This window comes from Dipteris shenzhenensis, chromosome 9 (assembly GCF_047967505.1).
Source record: "Dipteris shenzhenensis isolate YYH24624 ecotype China chromosome 9, Dip_SZ_1.0, whole genome shotgun sequence".
Classification (NCBI taxonomy): domain Eukaryota; kingdom Viridiplantae; phylum Streptophyta; class Polypodiopsida; order Gleicheniales; family Dipteridaceae; genus Dipteris; species Dipteris shenzhenensis.
Genome location: NC_141604.1, coordinates 38,191,855 through 38,215,024, shown reverse-complemented (window position 1 = coordinate 38,215,024; position 23,170 = coordinate 38,191,855). Strand labels below are relative to the sequence as shown.

Here is a 23,170-nt window from a genome sequence, read left to right as displayed (position 1 = left end):
GAAGAGGGAGCTTGTATTCAAACTTGTGCAAACAACAATGAAGACCAAAGCCAATCATTTGGCCTTTTATACAAGTCACCTTTTGAAGGGAGGGCCAACCCTAATCCCTTTATATCACTCTCCCTTCTCATTCTTTTACCATCCTCTCGGGCCCATCTAGGTCAAGACACAATCCTGGCTGTACGAACTTGCCATTGTCCATCAAATCACATCACTTAACTAGCGGTGGCATATTGTTAACCAATCTATTAACATGCCCCCCTTCCTGATCTCTATCCAGTCCTCTAGATCGTGCAACGTTCATGGTTGTTGGAGTGTTGTCAATGAAGATAATGCAAGGTAGTCTTTCGTGTGCATTGGGTTGAATCTTCTTTTGGTCCATTTCAGCAGAGGGATGTAGTGGCTCCTTATTATGGAATGCTTGCTGGAAGTGTGGATGAGTGATTCTTCTAGAACTAGCACCTCAAGGTTTGTGTGAGCCGAGTTGAGTACTTGTGACCATTCAAAGAAGGAATAAGAAAAATAAAGCAAAGTATAAGGGGTAAGTTACTAGGAAGAAGATGTTAGTAGGGATTGATGTAAGATCCTAGTGGTGTTAGTGTTAGCAAAGTAAGTATAGTGCATTCTCATGCTCCTCTTAGGTCCCATATTTGATTTGAGTGGGACTTCTAATGGATTCTCATCAGACTATGTCTTTGTAATTCCATGTTTGAACATCCAAAGTTGTGCATGACATTTTGTCTTGCTTCTCTACATTGAAATTCCTTCAAAATCCATTTTATGGATTATATTTCATTGAGGGCTTTGCTTGGAAGCATTTGAGCCCAATAAGGTTGTGGCACCATCTCGAGCTTTATTTGTCTGAGTCATCAAATCGAGAGGAGTCTGAGAATACACCATATAAACCCCTAAAATGAAAACTATGGCTGAAGAGGTTTATAGAAAAGGGATTCTAGGAAAGGCTTCTAAGCTAGAACCGAAAGAAAAGAAAAATAAAGAAAAGAGGATGAGTAGAAGCTAAATAGTTAATGGTGATGTTAGTAAAGGAATGTAAAAAAAGAGCTTTGAGGGTCACAAGAAACTCATCCAAACCATCTTGGTGTAATCACCTTCACCCTAGAGTTGAATGCATCCTCAAGAGCTCCTTGTGTAGAACCACTTGTCATTCCATGTGTGAACTGAAATTCAAGACAATGACTTAGGCATGAGTCACTACCCTGTTCTGTTTTGGATTGCTGAAGGGGTGTGTTGTTAATGTTGATTGGTGTATCGAATTTTCGTAGTGTTTGTAGCTTATCTTCCTGACCAAGGAGCCATTGGGCTGATGTACTTGTGATTTGCTGAGTGTGCCGTGCTGAGAACCTGAAGAGGACTGACGTCCTATTTTCATCTAGTCCTACTTTCACCTAGGATTTCCACATGTGACATACTGACCAATTGTGACCTAGACCTAGAAAGAACATCATTTTGTAGACCCCTAGAGTAAGTTTGATAATCATTTCGAAGGAGAGTCACTAAGACATCATTGGAGATCTTTGTTGGCGAGTAGTTGTCATCCCGTTGGCAGTAACTTTGCTTGAAGTTCTTTGAGATCCTGGATTGCAACAGTAGATTCTTGTGGAGCTACTCCATTTTTAGGAGTAGGTTCTTGTGGATCTATTGTTGGAATCTTTCTTGTTGTCAGTGTTGCACCATTGAGCATTGCGATCTCCCACATGTACCATTTCTATGACACTCATCGTGATAAAGTGATATATATGTTCTATGTATCAAGCGCGAGTAGGATCGCAATGTCTCCAAGATCTTTTGCTTTTGTTGAGCCCAAGTTTCAGCTGAGAAAGTTGTCAAGGATGAAGATAATTTGTTGTTCACATTGGAAGGTTCTTGTGTGGCTTCCGTTGTGTTGGGCATTACTTGTGTGGTGATTGTTGCATAGCTTCCCTAATGATAGATGCCAAATTTCCCAGTAAGGAAGGTTCTTGTGTGGCTCCCAACATGGAATCAGATTTTGTCTTGGCAGGTTCTTATGTTACTGCTAGTTGCCTTGAAGATGATGCAGTAAATTGATATGCCTTTTGATAGACTTGCAGTCGAGCAAGTTCTTGTGTTGCTGTCTCCCTTTTGGAGACAGGTTCTTGTCTAACTACTCGAGAGGAGGTAGATGAATTCCTTTGCGTATGATCCTCTTGCATTGGTGCTTTTCCCTTGTCCTTACAAGCAGGTTCTCGCTGTTTTTGGCATCATTGCAGAGTAGGTTCATGTGTGACTACTACTGGTGCATCTGTAGTCGTTGATGCTCTTGTATTGATAGATGTTGGGCTCCGTTCCTGCTTTTGCAATGGTGATAGTGTACATTTAGGCTTAGAGCAAGCATGAATGGGTTGTTGACAGCTCTGGCGAGGCTTGGGTACCCATATATAAGAGTTGCCAAGGTAATATGCCTGGGCCTCAAGTAGTCTTGTGGGAATCCATTGGTAATGTACCTTCCTTGTTGGATGGCGTCGTCTTCTTCTTTGATGTTGAGGTTTGTTGTTTACATGAGGGGGTGGCTGGTGATGGTGAGGCTTGATGTTTAGAGGAGGGGGTGGCTGATTTTGTTGAGGTTTCTTTGGAATCCAAAAATATGATTCGCCCTTAAAGTAGCCTTGAGCATTTGGTAGATCCTTTTGGACCCATATTTGGTTGGTTTCCTTTTGTCTTTGTCTTCTTCCTTGGTGGCGTCCTTGTCGAGGTGGGGAGGTGGAAGTAGTTGCTGATGTTGATCCTTGGCTAGTGATTGGTGCATGTTGATGGGATGATTCATCACCAAATACCCCTTTGTAAGTGTCTTGGATCCAGCTTTTACCAAGAATGGCAGCTTCCGTTAAGGTACCTGTAGGAGCTACAAAAAACTTGCAAGGCACAATGTAATTGTCTAAGGAAACCTTTAACATTAAAGAACCAACAACCTTAATAGAGGTACCCTCTATGGATTGAATTTCAGAATCACATACTTGAAGGTGTACCTAGCCGAGATGCTTTAATGTCTCCAAGGAGATGAGGTTGTAGCCTGCTCGCCCGTCTACCCTGGCTTGTATTTGGCATGTTGCACCTACTGATGTTAGCTCTACCCAAAGTTGAGATGGAGTCATATCTATGTCATTAGGATCAAGGAAATTGTCAATTCCTAATTCAATTTGATTAGGTAGTACTGCTCTTATGGTGTAGAAAGGTGTAATGGAGCTAAATTGTTCATCATTAAGGTATATCATCTGAGTACCCTTAGTAGTTGGTGGATCTATTGCTGCCAGTATATGCATCCAATCACATGCGTCTTCTAGTTCTGGTAAAGGGGCACACCACGGTTCATCAAGACTCTTCTCATTATCCTGTTTCTCATATTTTTAAACCAGCTTTACTAGTACAAACCTATTGGTGGTATCTGATTTAGCTGCAAATAGATTTGCAGACATAGTGTGAGCTTCCATCAAGCCTCATGACTTGCTGATATTCCCTTAGATAAATGTTGTTGGAGTGCCAATCATGGATCAATCCTACCATATGCAAGAAAGGTCTTCCTAGAACAGCCTCATACCCAGGGTTGTTTTGGAAATCCATTACAACAAGGCACACCCAATATGTGAAACCGCAGGTTTTGATTTTAATGTTCTTGAGTACTCCTATGGGATGAGCCATGCCTCCATTAGCTAATTTAACTACCAAGGAAGTACTCTCTCAGTCGGGACTTCCCCACTTTTCCCAGCATTGTTTCGTGATGATGCGAACACCTGCTCCTCCATCTAAGATTGCCATAGCTTTCTTATCATGGGAGGAGATGGGTATCATTGCTTTCATGTCATCACTCTCAAAATATTGGCCCAATTTGTTGACTAGCACCCTTGGAAGTTCTTGAGCATGATTGGGAGATTCCACATTATCAGGATTTGTGGGTTGGGGTGTCACTATTTGCCCATTCATCCAATCCAAGAGGTCTCTCCCTAGAGGGGGAAAATTTTATTGTGAGCTTTTTAATGCGACCTTTTTTTGAAATTTATCAAAGTTTGGGAGCTTTTTTAGAGTCCCATAAAAAAAGGCCTACTAATCGAAAAATAACAAAGTAATTACTTATCCTGTATCTATGGATTTATCCTAGGAAACACCAAAGCAATTAGCAATTAGCAATTAGCAATTCTATGGACTAAAAAAGACAAAGCTATTAATCCAAGTAATTTATATTGCAAGTCAGTATCAAATGATATCATATATAAAAATGAGCCATCACAATACTAGCAAATATTTATTATGCATTCAAGTCTATGGATAGTTGCTAAGGCAACAAAGGTTTAATGAAACTTCAAGTAAGCATATGCCAATTTTCATGTAGTTCTATTATTTGAAAAGGCCAAAGAAATTAGTAAAATGTTCCACATTAAGAACATTGTGTTGACACAACACAACAAATTTTGAGCAATATGTATTGCATGTCGATGCAAAAATAGTGTCACATAAAAATTTGGGCTATCATAACACCAACCAAGTTTATATTTTGCATTCAAGTCTATGGATTGATCCTAGGTCGGCTAAGGACTGATGAAGCATCAATAGTGGAAATGGTTGGTTGATGAATAAGCATGTGTTGATTTGGATCCAATCCCAATACATGGATGAAGATGCAATAGATATGTTTGCATGCTAGGTAAGGTTTTTTACCCAACAATAGAGAGGCCACTAGGAAGGCCTCCTTGTCTCATAGGTGGAGCCATTGGGGCTTGTTCTCTTGTGGGCATGGTCTCATTCTGAGATCCTTCAGCTTCCCCTATAGTGCCATGTTTTCCCCATGATGTTTTTGTAGACTCCCCTTGAACTCCACCTTGCTCCATTGTGGAAGCCCTAACATCCACTGGTTGGGTATTACCTTGTGATTTTATTGAATGCCAATCTCCACCTTCTGTCTCGAACCTAATTTTTCTTAGCCGCCCTCTTTGCTTATGATCTCTGGTCTCCATCACATACCCTGGCTTATGTGAGGTGTTTTCTAAATGTACACTTGATGACTTGCTTCTCTTTCTTTGGACTGCTACCTTATCCCCATGTAATGGTCTTGGTTCTTCATACATTGGTGTCCCTGCAACTATTTCATGCACCATTTGTGCAACTTGTGTTGGTGAAGGTGTACTCCTTGAGGTCACTCTTTGCATCAAGGCTTCCAAGTTAGGACCATCCCCAACATGCCTGCCAATCATATATGCATATTGTTCGACACTTTGTAATAGGGCATTTGCCATGTCCGAAGTGCAACAATCATATAATTGTATCTTTGTCTTAAACCCTTCTCCTGCTAGCCAACTACCATGCATACTTTCAACTAGATTTGACCTTGGAGTGTGTGCCTCCTCCAAGAAACTCTTTGTTACCTATGGTAAAAAAGGAGGTAGTTAGATTTGGCTTATTAGATTTATTTAGCTTACTACATTTATCTACAAAATACATACTGTGCTCATGAGATTCCCCCAATGGGCAATCTGCACATCCCACCAACTAAACCATATGTCCATTGAAGGAATGTCAGCCTCACGGACATGTCCTGCATGCCACCACTTTTGAATGAGCTTTGCTTGGTTGGTAGCTTCTTGCTTTGTCTTACATAATCTCCAATTCTTACACATGATGATATGCTCATTCCTCATATCCTCTTTGAAAAATTTCCTTGTGTGCTTATGCAAGCTTTGTTCCCAATGGAAGAGACATGAGCACTCTCTCGCAACAATTATATTGTTTGGACCCCCATTGAAAATAGTTCTCACAGCTATTGAATTCGCTCCAGCTTCATCAGACATGAAACCATGAAAATCTGCAGGGGGATACCCACATTGTTTCATTGTGGCATTCAACATCTCCCAAAATAGGATTTGGCTTTCAGCATCTTCATCTTTCATCTCACATGTGACGATGGTCATTAATTCCTGCACACTGGTAGACAAAGCCAACATTATTAAATATTATACCATAACTCTCTTGATGATAGCAACATGGATACATAAGAATGGAGGGAAGTTATACCTAGGATCATAAACATGACATGCCATTGTGCTCCACTCATGCAAAGAGCATCACTAATCACATGATGCCCTGCATACATAGGTTCATCAAGGAGCTCATCATCACTCACTCAATGGGTGTGATCAAATTGTACCCATGAATTCCTCAAATCACCATTTCCTCCTCTTCTCATGTGATTGACAAGATCCACACCAGATGCTGGACCATTGGTTGACATTTTAAAAACAAAACATTTTTCATCTGGCAAGCCTTGCCCTAGAAAACAACTTCCATGGAAGAATGAATACATCAACCTTTTCTTTAGTAAAAGAAGGTTGTCATAGCCTTCCCCAACAGGTAACCTTGCCTTCTTCTCTTGTGCAACAATCCGTTTGAACCTGTAACATCACAAGTTAACTATTTAGAAGCTTGCTATGCCATTCTAAAGTTAAGTAAACTAAAAATCACTTAGCTACAAATAAACATACCATTGATTCCCAACGAGGGGTACCAATTGATCAAGAAAGTTGGTCAACTCTATATCTCCCACACTTGCCCCTTTGTTATTGTCTCCTCTCATCAAGAATGAATTCAAGAGCTCTTTGGCAACACTCATTTGAGCTTTGCGTGGTCTAGCATTTTTATCCACCGTCAAAACATTTGCAACAAGCTTCTTTATTTTCTCTATCATTGTCTTAGATGTTCCTGGTTGCACGAGGTGCTGATGTTCACCAACATGGACCATCAGTCTAGTCATTGTTTCATCAAATGGCATTACATAATATACCATGCAATTACAAGTATCAATGCAATAAGCAGGGTTATGACAATAGTGACAAACAATCTTGTTCCTCTCCTCTTTAGTCAAGAGTCCAAGAGCAATCTTCTTTTGTAGGTAGCCTCTAAAGAAGGATGTGTTAAACTTCTTATTGTTTGCAAAATAAGGGCAAGTAATCCTATGACATTCTAATGAGCCAGCACAGTAGCTAAGCCTTACTGTACACGAGATAGCCATGTTTGTGGTTGATGGTTTGGTCCATATGTGGCCATCAAATTTTTTCTCCATGCCATTCATGCCATTGATGTTTCCAAAAGTTGGAGGAAATTCCAATAGCATACTTCCATTGTATACCCTTGGTAATTCAGTGACTTGCTTCCTTTGCTTTATATTTGCAATCTGTGTTTTGAGTATATTGGCTTGCTTATTCTCCATGATCCAAGGTATGATGCTTTTGCTAATTTGACATTCATCTTTTTACTAGTCCTCATTTGAGCCTTCAAGGTCAATGTGTGAAGTTTGCATCATCTCAATGTCAACATTAGTCCTCGACTTATAAGAATTGTGGTACATACCAGGCTTCTCAATGGGACTTAACTCTTCAAGATCCACATAATGAGATGGTTGAGAGGTTTTCTTTCCTTCTTTGCCAAACTCTTCGGAGTAAACTCTACTAGCAACACAACGCGATGAACGAGGCTCTTCAAGATCACTAGTAGTACTTGCTGCCATGATTGTATTGTGGATGAGAGCATACCTTTTTGTCAAGGAGGCATCTAGTACGTAATGCTCTTGACCATCAATATCCCACTCAGATGAAACCTTCACCTTCATTGTTGCTTCACCTTCAATGACTGCCTTAAGGCAGATGAGCTTGTGCGTATGGGGAAGAAGGCTTTGAAGGAAATGTGCACTAACAATCCTTCTTCCATCCTAGAGCGGGATAGAGTGTGATAGATTTGCTCCTTCAATAAGCCATTCAATAGAAGCCTCTTCTGTAGCCATTATGGATGACACAACAAAAGGTACCAAAGACATATATATGTTAAGCCTTGCTTCAGTCAAACAGGTTATTAGTGGAGCTCAGAGAATATAGACAATCTTGAGAGCAGAGGGATGGTGATACAACATGGCATTGAGAGCAGAGGGATGATAACCCAATGCAGATCATGAAAATAAGAAGGGATGAAAGAGAGAAATGCAATGTGATGCAAAGCTAGAAGGCAACCAAAGAGACTTAGAAAGTAATGGTGGGAGAGAATGAAGAGGAGAAAAGGACAAGAGAGTAGTATGAGGATGCAAGTTATGTGGTCACGAGAAAGCAGAGTACAAATATTAAAACAATCAGAATTAGCCATGTGACCGTCATTACAACCCTACAAAGCTGGAATGATGGTGAGAAAGGTGGCGACCGAGATTCTTTCAGAAACTTGGATTATGCCAAGCCATAAAAGCAACATGCTATTATAGGGACGTGGATTATGCCTTGCCGCCGTAATCTGACAATCTATAAAAAGCTTTGATCAACTCAATGGAATTATCCTTCAACATACTACCATGAAACACCAACTGGTTATTAACAAACCAAATCGCAAATAGAACCACTGCCATTGAGCCATCGAGCAAGCTTATCTCTCAGAGGCAAGCAGTTTTGCAACATCTTCCATATCAAAAATTTAATTCCGTGGTAGCAACGAATACCACACTGCTCCACACCTGCGTTTTGCAATCGCCCAACCCCACCAAATACCACCTTATCCTTCGCCCCCTCTCTTGGCTCTCTCCTCCCTTTCTCCTCCCTCCTTTGCCCCCTCTCTCGGCTCTCTCCTCCCTCCTTCCACCTTTCCATCTCCTCCTCCTTAGCACTCACACAGCTCCCCTTTCCTCTCATCTCACTCCCTTAGCCACACCTTTACAAAGCTTCCTCGGCTCTTCTAAAAACTCCTTTCAATTGGGCTACTGCGAAGGTGAGGAGAGTGCAAAGGAAGGAGAGAAATAAGGACAACACAAACGAACTTGTGTCAATCATGATTTCTAGGCATTTCCTGCACTTAGCACAAGTTTGCAATCCATTTTAGTCTAATCCGTAGAGTGCGCTAGCGTAGACTCTAGGGAGATGCTGAGCCCCCCTAATTTTTTGTTTCATATACGCTGACCCATTCAAAAATTCTCTTCTATTCAAGAAGCAAGGCTTGATGGATGACAAGAGATGAATTCTCTCCAAAATCTCTTAGCAAGTCATATGAAAAAAAAGGGGGGGCTACTGATCCCCCCCCCCTTTTTTGGTTTCATAGATGCTAGAGATCGCACTATCACGTGACCTATTTGGGGATTTACTCGAAAGCCACGGCTACAAAGCCATGATCTTCATCCTCCCCCTGGAAGGCGCAACCGTAAGCCTTGTTGTCCGCTGCCATATGAGTCCTAATACAATGTAGGAATTCATACTTCAAAATGCTTCCACCAAAATGCTTCTTCTCTATTCGACTGGCCTTCATGAACTGTAGGTTGCTATCCATTGCCATAACTTCTAAATGTGTCCCGCCTCTATGGATGCGCTGCAAAGTGAGGCCATGTTGGCTGAATTCTGGCCTTGTGTGTTTCGCTAGGCATGGTTCTTCAACATTGGCTACCTGACATTTGGCCGAGACTTTGAACCTGTAGGACACTTGTGGCAAAATTCCATTGTACACAAATGATGAGAAGATAGAATGGTAAAGTACTGACCACCAGAGCATACTGATTTGGACAAATCTTTAGCAAATCTTTGGCTAGCTTGCAGGCAATGACAGATGCACTACAACCCATACCAGCCAAATGGATGGTCTTGATCATCGTTGATAGTAGTTAATCTATCTGCGCTGTTAGTTCTCTCAGCAAGTCGTATGAAAAAAAAGGGGGGGCTCAGCAACCCCCCCTTTTTTTGGTTTCATAGATGCCAAAGATCGCAGAAACTGAAATTGAGACATCCCCTTTCTCTGGCATCCTTGGTTTCATGTCAAGAAATGGAATGTACTCATTGTGGTTGCGAGAAGGCCAATACTATTGAGGGATGCCAATGGTGAGATTGGTGCGAGTGAGGCTATTCCCATTTCAAAGGCCCTACTGCTTCGCAGCGGTTTTGTGGTGACTGAAAAGAGTACCAGGTGTTTTGAGTTGGAAAAAGATAAGAAGCGGATGATAGAGCTAGAAGATAGCACATGATGCTTTTTGTCTTTCAACCTTTCTCTGTAAGAAGCTCCAAGTATGTTGAGATTTCTATTAGCATTTTTTTCCTTGGAGTTTTTCTAGATCGAGAGGCATTTATTGCATATGCATGCAATGTGAGTACTTAAGTTCTTGATTTGTGCTGTTCTAGATCTCTTTGGGTGTCGTGCATGCGACTCTTAATTATCTCTATCCTTGGTATTTCTCTGCTTAAGATTGTAATTTCTATTCTTTCGAAAGATTTTCATTATTTATTTGCTATTGTATGTTATATTTAGAAGTCCCATTGTCTTCACAATGGGATGCCTTTCTTGTATTCAGAGAGAAGGAACATGCATCAGATTATGTGCTCTAGGTGGGAGGCATATTTTGCCAACAGACACAGACTATGCAGTAACAGGATCTCTTAATGCAGCAAATTTAGGAGTCCTAGTGTCTTCACAATGGGATGCCTTCTTGTATTAGCGTGCATTGGATTATGTGCTCTCTTAGCTTATTAGGTTGGAGGCATATTTTACCTTTACCAACTATGTTCACCATATTTGGGCTACCATCATGAAAATGTCTCCCGAGGGAAGCCAAGGATATGAAACCAAGGATGCCAGAGAAAGGGGGGGTTTCATATGAAAATCTGCCCCACACGGACGATAGAAAATGGACAGCATGTACTCCTGAGATGTAGAGCCTACTCACATATCAGAGAAGGCTATGGGGTAGAAGAGATTTAAAGAATCTGTTGGAGCACCAAATTTCTTAGTATAGACAATGAAATGCTGTCTTAGTGCCATGTGGTTATCAGACAGTTTGATGCTGCATTCGGTACAGAAAAGTTTTGAGAATCCTCCAAGTTAAGAACTTCTTCATGATCGGGTCGAATCATGTTTCGTCAATCCTGTTAGGAACTGCTGTCAAAATTGCGTATGCAAAGTGATGGGTCTTGATTGTGATAAGTAAAATCTGTCATGCAAACCATTGCCTATTGCTTTCCATTCCACCCGTACTATCAAATACACTTCATAGATGCTTCTCTTGTCACACAACACCAAAGCTTCACCAATCCCATAAGCAGAATGATTCCGCCATAGAACTGACAAAATATGAAGAGGGGAGAGGAGAAGAGTGGAGATGAGGAGAGAGGGCACACACCACAAATGACTAGATGTACACTAGATTTAGTTGAAAATGTAGAATACATACAAACCTGTGTTGGAGCTTTTTCTTTTGTCTTTTTAGCACTCTCTTGCTCTCCTTGGCCTCGAGGCTCTTCTTGCACCTCTTGTTGTTTAAGACTAATCACGGGATGAGATGATGCCTCTTCTCGAGTGATAGTAGCCTCAGTTTCTGCAAGTGTCTCCATGTGTGGGTTATTTGCATCATTTTGTAGAGTACGATGTTGAGATATCGAGCTCCACTTGTGATATGCCAAGGTGACCATTGTGCATTTATGTCAGCTGCAAATGTGATTGGTACACCGCCCATGAATAATAGCTGCAAATGTGATTGGTACACCGCCCATGACAGCTATCTTTATGTACTCTAGTTCGTGGATCAGTTAGTATGCCACCTTAGTTAGCTGAGTTTGGTTTGAGACCCACATATAGGGTTCATCTATTCCTTTGTACTTAGAGTTCTTTTGGCTTTCACAACTAAGAAGAGGAAAACTATTTTTAGCCTCCACCTTTGTGTGTATTCCCCCATTGTGTATGTAAGAAAGCTGCAAGTGAGACTCCTTCCTTCTCTCCCACTCTCTTCACATGGTCTCAGAGCCTGGTTCGTGGTAAGGAGCTCAAGAAAGCAAACCAAGTTCGCAGTGTCTTGGTAAGAGAACCAGTATTGCCTTCCTTTTTCGAGTTTGGGAGCGAATCTCTGTAGGTAGCACAGTTGGAAAGTGCAAGAGTGCATTGTCTCAGATTGGGACGCCCTTTGCAGTGTGGCAAGAGGGCAATATATGCTGCGGGTAAGGGCAAGGCCCTTAGTGACATTATTTTTTTAATTTGAGGCCATTTCGGGGCCCGTTTTGGAGGCGAAAGTTTTCCATAGGCACTTAGAAAAGTGTCCTGTTTTTGCTATGCAGCCACTGTTCTGTAGGTCAGTGAAAAGTTACCGCAGAAATTGCATCGTATGCCTATGAGCAGAGATGTTCGGAGTGACAGAATCCTTCTTATTACCTGTTGATGCAATATCGTCACTAGGAAGTGACCGTGTGGTCAAATACCACTTTTGTCAGTTTTGTAGATTTGCCCTTGTGAGGCAGAAATTGTGTTTTTTGCAGTGACAGAATATTTTACAGTGTTCTGTAATGGCGTCTGATTCTCTTTCACAAATTGTCACTGAAAAGCTTGACAAGAATAACTTCCAAGCATGGAAGTTTAGAATGATGAATTTCCTTATGGGAAAAGGATATTGGGAGTTCATTACTAGAAATGAAGAAGAACCATTTCTTCCTAATGTTTCCAATCAATAGGAAATGCAGGCATTTAAAGGCTGGCATGAGAGAGCCAGAAAAGTTATGTACTAGCTGTCTATCAATATTTCAGATTCTATGATTGTGCATATTCAAGATGCAAGCACGTCGAAGGAGGCATGGGATACTTTGGCAAAAATGTATAGCACAAATATGCAAGCTAGGAAAATGCAGCTAAAGCAGAAGTTACATAATGTGTAGATAGAAAATATGAGCATTAATGACTACCACATGAAGGTGAAGAAGATTGCAGATGCACTTGCTTCCATTGGGTCACTAGTGGACGACGATAATTTAGTTTCTGTGACCTTGAATGGTCTAGGAAAGGATTATGCACGATTCTGGACATCCATTGCCATCCGTGAGAATTTTCCAGATTTTGAGGAGTTGATTGATCTTCTAATTTCTGAAGAGCAGAGAAATGGTGGTGCATCTTCTTCAGGAGGAACTTCAAAAGAAACTGTTTTCTACTCAAATGTTGGAAGAGGTAGAGGCAGAGGTAGAGGCAGAGGTAGAGGAGGCCGATTTGGAGGCCGTGGCAAAAATCAGAATATGCAAAAAATTCAAGAAAACAAGTCCTATGGAGGAGGACGTGGTAACTTTAGAGGCAGGGGGAGCCAAAGAGGTCATGGTGGATGGCAAAGAGGCCAAAATGCAAACAGCAATGTTGAATGCTACTACTATGGTAAAATGGGTCATATGGCTAAAGACTGCTATGAAAAGCAGAATGACATCATGACTAGAAAATTGCAACAAGGCAATTATGCATCCTCTAGTAGACAGGGTGATGACAAAAATGAGCATCTGTTTATGGTGTAGCACATGACCAATTCTGTGATAAGTGCAAAAGAAAGAAATGATGTGCGGTATGTTGACTCAGGTGCATCAAACCACATGTGACAAGTCATGTAGAATGGATGTAGGATGCAAGGAAAATGGAAAGACCAGGATTTGTGGAGACTGGTGATGATACTGCACATCCTATTGTGCAGATTGGTAAAATTCCTTTGTCTATGTAGGATGGGAAAAAGAAAAACCTGTCTGATGTATTTCATGTCCCGAATATCACCAAGAACCTGGTTTCTATTGGTCAAATGATTGAGCAGGGCTTGCAGGTCAGATTTAATCCTCATGGATGCTTTGTTGAGGATATGAAAAATAAAGGTCGCTTGATAGCAAAAGGGAAGAAGGGGGGCAGGATGTTTACGTTGGATGCTGACATGCCTGAATTGAGTGCAGCAATGTTTGCACATGGGATTAGTGTAGTTGTAGATATTGATATCTGGCATAAACGCATTGATCATGTTAATGTACATTGACTTAAATTAATGCAGGCCCAAAATATTGTTGCTAGGCTAGATTTGAGCTATGCTATTGGATTGGTAAGTCAATTTATGCAAGCTCCAAGGAAATGGCATTTGGATGTGGCTAGACGCATATTAAGGTATTTGAAGTCCACATTGCAATATGGACTATTTTATGAGACTAGGGTTCATATACAGTTGCATGGATACACTGCTGCTGATTGGGCTGGTAATATTTCTGATAGATGATCTACCAGTGGTTATGTGTTCTCTTTTGGGAGTGCTGCAGTCACTTGAAGTAGTAAGAAACAGCCTATAGTTGCCTTATCGAGCACAGAGGCTGAGTACAGGGGTGTAGCAATGGCTGCATGTGAGGTAGCTTGGTTGCATAAGCTACTTTATGATATGCATCAGTGGGCCAGTTGTTATTTATTGTGACAACATGAGTAGTATACGCAAATAACCCAGTCTGTCATAATAGAACAAAGCACATTGAGGTGCATTATCACTATGTGTGGGAGAAGGTTTTACTAGGTCTTATTGATCTAGTTTATGTCAGCACAGAGGATCAGGTGGCTGACATATTCACAAAGGCATTGGGCACAGAGAAGCTACGCAAGTTCAGAGACTTGCTTGGTGTGCAGGAATTGGGATTGAGCTCGAGGGGGAGTGTTGAGATATCGAGCTCCACTCGTGATATGCCAGGGTGACCATTGTGCATTTATGTCACTGACTTGTTAGCTGCAGATGCGGTTGGTACATTGCCCATGAATAATAGGTGGATGACAGCTATCTTTATGTACTCTAGTTTGTGGCTCAATTAGTATGCCACCTTAGTTAGCTGAGTTTGATTTGAGACCCACATATAAGGTTCATCTATTCCTTTGTACTTAGAGTTCTTTTGGCTTTCACAACTAAGAAGAGGAAAACTGTTTTCAGCCTCCACCTTTGTGTGTATTCCCCCATTGTGTATGTAAGAAAGCCACAAGTGAGACTCCTTCCCTCTCTCCCAATCTCTTCACATACAAGACGTGCACTCCTCACTCACAGATTTTCTTGATGGTCCAGATCTCAATGCATAAGTTTTAGTTCCTTTGGATATATATCACAACCAGTAAAGATGAGTTATATATTGCTCACGTCCATCATAGATATGCCAAGGATATCAGTACCAAAAAGTTTTGGAATTCCCTCTTGTAGTTGATTTCTTTCAAGAAAAGTCTCTATGGCTTAAAGCAAGCACCCAGAAGTTGGTACAATAGAATCAACAAGTATTTTGCTAATCTGGGATACATGAAGTCTAATGCAGATCATACTCTCTATTACAAAGTTCAAGGGGAAGACATTGCACTTTTGTACGTAGATGACCTGATTGTGATCGAAGCAAAGATAGCTTCATTAAAAGTTGAAACAAGACTTACCGTGCTGAGTTCAACATGAAAGTTCTTGGATTTATGCACTATTGTCTTGGAATCAAGTTCTAGAGAGACTCAGACAGCACCTTCATGAGTCAGCTAAAATATGTTGCCAGTCTTCTAAAGAAGTTTCATATGCTAGATTGCAAGGTTGCAGCCACTCCCATGGAATAGAGTTTGAACTTACTAAAGATTCAGAAATGTCTACCATCAATGACAAGTAGTATCAGTAGCTCATCGGATCTCTTTATATATCTGCCTATTAGAGGGCCACATATTTGTTATGCAGTAAGCTCACTAGCACAATTTATGGCAAATACAAAATAGTCTCATTGGAATGCATCCAAAAGAGTCTTGAGAGACATCAAAGGTACAAAGTAGTTTGGAATAGAATACAGAGGAATTGATCCAAGGTTGCATGGATACTGTGACATTGACTATGCTGGAGATCATGAGATCAGGAGATCCACATAGGGGAGGTAGTCAATAGAGCGAGCGAGAAAAAGCGAGCGGGCCCAATGAAGCGAGCGAGTTTTTTTACAATTCCTCCGATGAGAACAAATTTGAAACCGAACTTACTATAGCAAGATGTTGTCATAATAAGCATACCAATAATCAGACTTACAATCCACCCTATCTTTCACTTGAAGAACATAAACTAATTACCAAACTCATAACATAGATGACTATTGAAATACCACTTCGCCCGTAAAATGCACTAGACCAAAACTTTCCAAATGTATCCATGGTTCACCACAACAATTATTAGTCTATGAACAAAATGGTGTTTTAAACCATGTTCTAATCCCCCTGACATTCATCATCAAGAAAGTAGTTGCGCGCATGTGGTTTATCTAATTACCACTCATCATATCTCTTGTCGGCTGTCATGAATCTTGCCATTTTTTCTGCATAGCATGGCAACAAACTACAACAAAACATACATTTCAAAGGAAAGTAAGTCAAAGTGAAACAATGAAAATAATTTCCAATAAGAAGAACTTGCCATCCTTATGTGTTATACAAAAGACAATTCGCTACCAACAAAAGCAAAAAAAATCAATTGCTAGATCAAGGCCTTACAAACACTATCCAAAGCATCAAAATTTGTACTTTCTTGATTCAAAGGCACCCGTAAATGTTCACTATCTACCATATTATAAAGATGCTAAATAACACTTTCAAAGTCCTCAATTTTAGCATTCAAAATATATAACAAAAAAACTCAGGGCCAGTAGCATACTACTCATCAAAGGGGTTTGTGACAGGTTCCACTCTCTCTTCTTCCCCCTCTCCATCATGCTCTGACCTGATCCATTTTCCAGAATGATCTGCCACAAGTGGCTCAACAATGCTAGCCATAATACCGTTGTCTGAATCAAATGAAAAACAAGGCCTGCCAATCGCCTGACAAGCATGCATAAGAGGGGCTGTACCATAATCCATCTCTAGAACCAGCCCTCCAGGAACAGAGAGAAGAGACATAATGCAACCTACAAAAAAACTACTCCTCTCTAGTCCACCTCGTGCTAGCTGAGAAGACATCGGCACGATTGTCCTTGCAGAGGGAGGTATGTAATGAGTCCAGACATCTTCACGTGGATCAATCAAAAGCTGTTGGAAAAGTGGAAAGCTCTCCTCCCAAAAAACTATTGGATTCTTCTTTGCTCTATGTATTAGAGCTAATACTGAAGATTGCATCTAGAAACCACATGGAGAAAAACATGTATAGTATATTGACTTCAACTAGCAAGCATTATAGCATGAAAGATGGCAAAGATAGCATGCATAGGACTTATCCTTCCAAACATAGCATGCATAGGACTAACGAGGAGACATTTGTCAAAGACACTTTTATCATGGAATGCAAACATAGAATGCATGGAATGGTAGCTTACCTTAACACTTTTATCATGTTCTCTACAAAATCCATATGGAAACTTGTCATGAATGATCACACGTTTGACAACCTCCAAGCCCTGGACATATGCAAACCGTTCCATCCAACCAATACATTGTCCTACAAGCAATTAATTTTATTTAAAACTAGTAGAATGGAAACAAAAAATGTGAAATTTCAATTGTGGTATTGTGCCTTACCTGCCAAAGGACATATGCATGCCAACCAACCACTATCAGACAAAGAAGCTGATGCAACTGCAAGCCCATGCCGCACATGGTCCTCGAGTAAGACATTCCAAGTAGGAGTGGATCCTCTCTCATCAAGTGGATAGCCAGATGGAAAATCGAGCAATATAAAATCTGAAGCCCACTTCACCTTCTTACCCATCCTCTTGTAGTCCTGATCTCGACTAGCCACTGTAATAAAAAACTCATGCAAAATAGCATACTTATCATTTCTTTTAGAGTCAGCAAAGTCTTTGCCCATTGCAATGTAATCTCCAACTGTACAAGCAAACAAAGGTGTGATTCCATGGGCCAAGGAAATGTCAGGTGACTGTGATCAATGGAACACGTATTGCTTCACAAGTCCCGAGATTGATTCTCCACCTATATGCAAAAGCAAATTAATTACAAGTAAAACTAGTGTTAAAGGAACAACTACATATGCAGAACACAACAACACCCTTACCTGCACTCTCTATGTGATCCATTTCATGCCGCATAGGACTAGATGGTCCCTCATCTAGAAAGAGAACAATCATAAACTTATTAAATGCAATGTCAAAACAAATTGAAGACAACATCAACAAACAATCATATTGTATCTTCCTTACCTTTTTCTGTAGGATGTTCTTGTTTCTCTTTCTCTTTCTTATCTCTCCTTGAGCTTCCCTCCACTTTGTCCTTACTTGCCTCATTGGCTTTTTGTGAAGCATAAGTATTGTACAAGTCTCTTTCTCGCACCAGTACTTGTCCTTTAGGAAAATCTATCCACGAGGAACAATGTGCTAATTCCCATTGAGAGGGACAGTGCATGCCAGTGGATACATGCATGCAGCATGACCACCAATCTCCACCCAACTCTTGCACAAATTTGGAACGTCAGAGATCCTTTTCTCTATTGCCAAGTGGGAGAGATATCTATCAACCAAGAAACACAAAAAAATTGGATGTCCCAAACCATCAAAAGGTTAAGAAATCAAGTGGAACAACCATCAAGGATTGTGTAATTACATGAATCAATAGCACAAACATAGACAAATGAAAAATGAACCTTCGAATGAATTGACAACATACCTATAAACCACCCTATGGGCAGCCATGTCCAACTCAGATAGTCCATCTCCTTTTTTTCCACCCTTGCTCTCCATCTTTGTTTCCTTTGATCTTAGCACCACAAACATATGTTTTCTCCCCTCCAGTTTTATATCCTCCATGTATTGCTGCAATGTGTAATCCTTAGGGGTATCCAAAGGCATGCCCATTGTTGTGATCACCCTCAAATCTTCAAGCACTTTCAATGACTGTCTCTCCACCTTCTCCAAAAATATCTCTCTACTAATCCACCTAAACAGTAAAAGTTGACGCAATTTTATAATAAAAAAATAAGAGTCATGTCATTGGCAAGAAACAAACAAACACCATGAAAGATGATTTGTATTGGTAGAAGAACACACCCTCTGTACTCAAGGTCACCCACAGGCATGAAGTACATGTCTCGCATAGGTTTAGTGGCTTCTAACAAAGAAAGGAAAATATTTTTTTTTTCTAATCTCAAATCAGACTTTGCAATGAGTTGGAGCTTCTCCAATGTCACACAAGAGTCCGCACCATCAAAGCACAAGGCAAACAAATTTTCCAACCAAGCCTCTCCAAGACCAGGATCTATACAATTCAACACCTATCCAAAGATGACATGTCAGTCACTTAACTTCAAAATAAATGCAACAAAGTATAGAAAATTCAATTCACACCTTTCCCATCCTATCAGCAATTCTCTTTTGAATTATGGTACGCTGCTTTCCTTGTGCCTCTCCCCTTTGATCTAAAGGTAGCTTTGTAGATATTTTGTCCATTGCTTTTTTAAGCTCTATATTGTACTCAACCTACATACATAAGTTCCAATTAGAGAAAGCAAAGGAGTGATAAAGAAGTAAGCATCAATACAAATGCAACATTCTACCTGGAAGACAAGCCTTGCCAGATAACCTCTTGTCAATGGAAACCATGGCTTCTTCCCTTTACTCTCTTGAGCTCTCCAATTCTCTATTGATTTGATCTCACTCGAAGACAATGTTTTCATAAACACCATAGAGTCACACTCACAAATGTTGTGTGCATTTATGAGTATGTCCCTTAGACTGGGTTTGATAATGGCATGTTCATTCATGCTAGAAAACAAACAGCAAAGTACACAACCCAAATAATAAATGCAAAGTAGCATAAAACACAAATGTGGAGAAGATTCAAAGAGTCCATGTACTTACGAATTCATTCGTTGTAGCCCTGCCAAGAGAGCAATCTCACTAATTTTCCTTGGGTCAATTATTGTGCATACCACTCGTACATGTCTTTTCTTGTTTGTAGGAAAGATTTCCTTGATAACACTCATCCATGTAGTGGTCCTATGATTGCCCTCCCAAACAAATAACATCTTTTGCGACATAAAATGAAAGTAAGTGTTAGACATCACATCTTTCTCAAACTCCTCATCCACCTCTCTCTAGGTGGGAGACCAACTCTTCCTCATATCATCTGTCACAACTATCTCCTCTCCATCACTCTTGTAGACAGATACAATGAAAGACCCTTTCTCTGGGAGATAGCCCTCCACTTGAAATGTACTTTTGAGTGAAGATACATCATCACGAAGTCCTCTCACTCTTGCATAAGGTATCAACCTACACGAGGGAATGCGAGGACACTGGTTTGAATCAAGCATCCTACATTTGCCAATCACATCACCTCCTCCTTCCACCTGAACTTCACTATCATCCAACTCATCCTCCTCCTTTCTTGGACCTTCATCTCTTTGAGTTGATGATACTTCAACCTCTAGACCCACCACACTTTCTTGCTCTTCCGTTCCACCTACTGATGATTCAACATTGTGATCTACTTTTGTTCCTCTTGTCACCTTTGTAGAATGTGCCACTTGAACTTTTCTGCCTTTTTTTCCTGTCATCCTGAAAAGACAAAAAACAAGGCATTTTTCCAATCATAGTTCTCAAAACCTTTTCAATAAAAACCAAAACTAAAAACAAGAAACAACATGTAACAACAGATAGAGTATAACCTACGGCAGGTTCAAAGGTCTTCTCAAATCTTTCCATATGCTCAAAAAAACATGAGAGCTTTTTCACATATATATATGATAAAGGTTTTGTTTATGAAAACATATGCAATACATATCACGAGGGAAAAGCCCCAAACAGATAATGAAGTGTGTACACCTCATAAGGAAAAAGCTTCAAACAAATATCTCAAACTGCTAACATATATGAATGCAAAGGTGTGTAAACTCGCACTTATGAATAAATATCATTTTACATATCTAGACAAAAATACATGTATCTACCAATGCAATTGATTTCGAGTTTAGGGAACATTCACCCACTTGTGTCCTAAAAGAAAAAGTTTCATCTCCAATGCACATAGTATATCAACTTGCAATGGTATCTATACACTTGGATATATGGAATTGTAGTGGCAAATATGCACTTCTATGCCTACCCCTTACCCTCATGAAAAGACACCTTGAGAAGCGAAAAAGGACAGTGCATTAACGCGCTGTCCTTTTTGGCATCTCAAGCTATCTTTCATGAAGGCTTTTCAGCAAGGCTTTTCTACTCAATCCTCCATGTATCAATACTCATAAGAGGTTGCTTCGACCATTTCATCTTTTGTCTCCAAGTATGCTTTGGTATACAAGTCTTATGGTCTTTGGAATGCTATTGGACTCTTGGAGGGATAGGTCACATGGTCTTTTGATCGCTATGCAAGGAGGGGACTATTGGACTGCCCGAGGGACCAAAATAGGCAACGCATTAACGCGCTGTCTCTTTTGGTCTCTCATGCAATTCTAGAGCATAAATAGGACTGTCTTCGAAATGCTACCTAGATGCCGATGGTCTACAAGGTTTTCTAAAAATTTTCCTCTTATCTCTACACTTGAACATTGGACTTGCACTTGCTCATTTGTTTTGTGAACTTCTTTCATCCATTCAAGAGTTGAATATCACTTGAATGCCTCACATGGGAGAGGGTCTTGGACTGCCTGGGGCAACAAAAGAGGTAGCGCGTTAACGCGCTGCCTCTTTTACTGCCCTCCACAGTCCAAGTTCCCCTCCCTTGCATGACTCTGGGTAACTCTAGCAACCACATACATGCCTCGTATATATGGTTTGTAGAATATGGGCACAAATTTTTGACGGCAAGTCCTATGAAATGAAATGATACCTCGGGCTACTACACAACCAAGTCAACAAAAAACCTATGAACACCATCGAGTCCTAAGCAACAACCACCGAGCAATGCAAGCAAAATGGAGTAACGAAACAAAATGGAGCAAGCAAAAGTCGTGAAGAGCCCGAGGAGATAAAATCCGACGCCAAAATGCAGACTAATTAGACTATACAAAAAGGCGTACATCCCATAGCCTGGGGCAGCAAAAGAGGCAGCGCGTTAACGCACTGCCTCTTTTGCTGCCCCAGGCTATGGGTTAACGCACTGCCTCTTTTGCTGCCCCAGGCTATGGGTTAACACGCTGCCTCTTTTGCTACCCCAGGCTATGGTGTGTACGCCTTCCCACACTTCCCATAGTTCAAATGCTGTGGTGGTAGTTGGACTGCCTGGGGCAGCAAAAGAGGCAGCGCATTAACGCACTGCCTCTTTTGCTACCCCAGGCAGTCCAACTGCCACCACATCCAAGAGAGGGCAGGAATGGAATCTCTAACACGATAAGGATTCCAACCTTCAATGAGGTCGACTTGTCAATGACGATTGGCGGTGAGGATTTGTGGTGAGGAGGTGAGGATTGGAGGCAGTGAGGAGGTGAGGAGCCAAGGCGGTGAGGCGGTGAGGAGGCGGTGAGGAGCAGTCGATCTCTCTATCTCTCCTACTCTTTTGCAAATGGAAATGGCATCGTGAGGTAAGCCTCAGCTCTATTGGCACGTGCTCCTGCGGATGAGGAAACAATCACTACAATCGGTGAAACAGAAGCTATGCGGATTGTGTGGCCTTGCCTTGTAAGTTCCCATCCACTCCCATGGTCACACCGCCAGCAGAGCTCGTGCCTTGAATGCCATTCAGAGAAGAAACTGTCGTTAAGGCTAGGAAGCAAAACAAGGGGTCTCGGAGGACGAAGCCACCCTACGTGGAGTAAAGCCACAAAAGAATAACCAGTGCACCTTGTTACGAAGGAGGTCCATCAACGTGAAAGAAAAGCTTTGGCACAAGAGCAACGAGAGATACTATGATATCATGGTGAGGAGAAGGGAGCGAAGGAAGAAGAGAAACGAGGTGGCAAAGAGGAAAGGTGGCGAAGAGAAAGATAGGAAGATGGAGGAGATGATGAGGTGAGAGCTATGGACAGAATGACTATGGAAGGAAGGAAGGATGGAGGCAGTGAGGCAGTGAGGAGGCGGTGAGGAGGCGGTGAGGCAGCTTTGCGGTGAGGCGGGGAGGTGGCATTACTGAGACAAAACGGGCCACGTTACTGAGAAAAAACAAGCCACGGTACTGAGACAAGAGTAAATGGAGCGCGTGAGAGCCTGCGAGAGTAAATGGAAGGCGAAAGTAGCAGCATGCGAAAGTAGAGCAATGGAGTCGACAACGGGCAGAAGGTACACCGACGGTTGTAAAAAGGGCTCTAACGTGAAGTCCAAAGGAAGAGTTTTTGTCATTATGGCACAGAAAGAGTGAGACTTAGAGTAGGAGATCAAGCGAGCGAGAGAGAGTGTTTTGCATAGCATGCGAGAAGTGAGGATCTAGCAAAGAAAATTGAGCTTATATATTGTTATAGAACAATTGTATATTGCTTGAAAGTAGCTTGCAGTAGCGAGGAACCATGCTCGAATTG

At 41.2% G+C, this 23,170-nt stretch overlaps 1 protein-coding gene across 1 annotated transcript in view; it reads right to left on the bottom strand.

The window, feature by feature from the left end:
* Positions 1-23,170, bottom strand: part of LOC147898604 (receptor like protein kinase S.2-like) — a 48,533-nt gene that overhangs the window by 5,684 nt on the left and 19,679 nt on the right. Inside the window, exons 2-4 of the mRNA XM_087379202.1 lie at positions 8,282-8,348; positions 6,507-6,739; positions 6,333-6,416 (exon numbers count right to left, since the gene is read on the bottom strand). Of these exons, the coding sequence (XP_087235328.1) occupies positions 6,333-6,416; positions 6,507-6,739; positions 8,282-8,348 (384 nt within the window). The remainder of the gene's footprint in view (positions 1-6,332; positions 6,417-6,506; positions 6,740-8,281; positions 8,349-23,170) is intronic.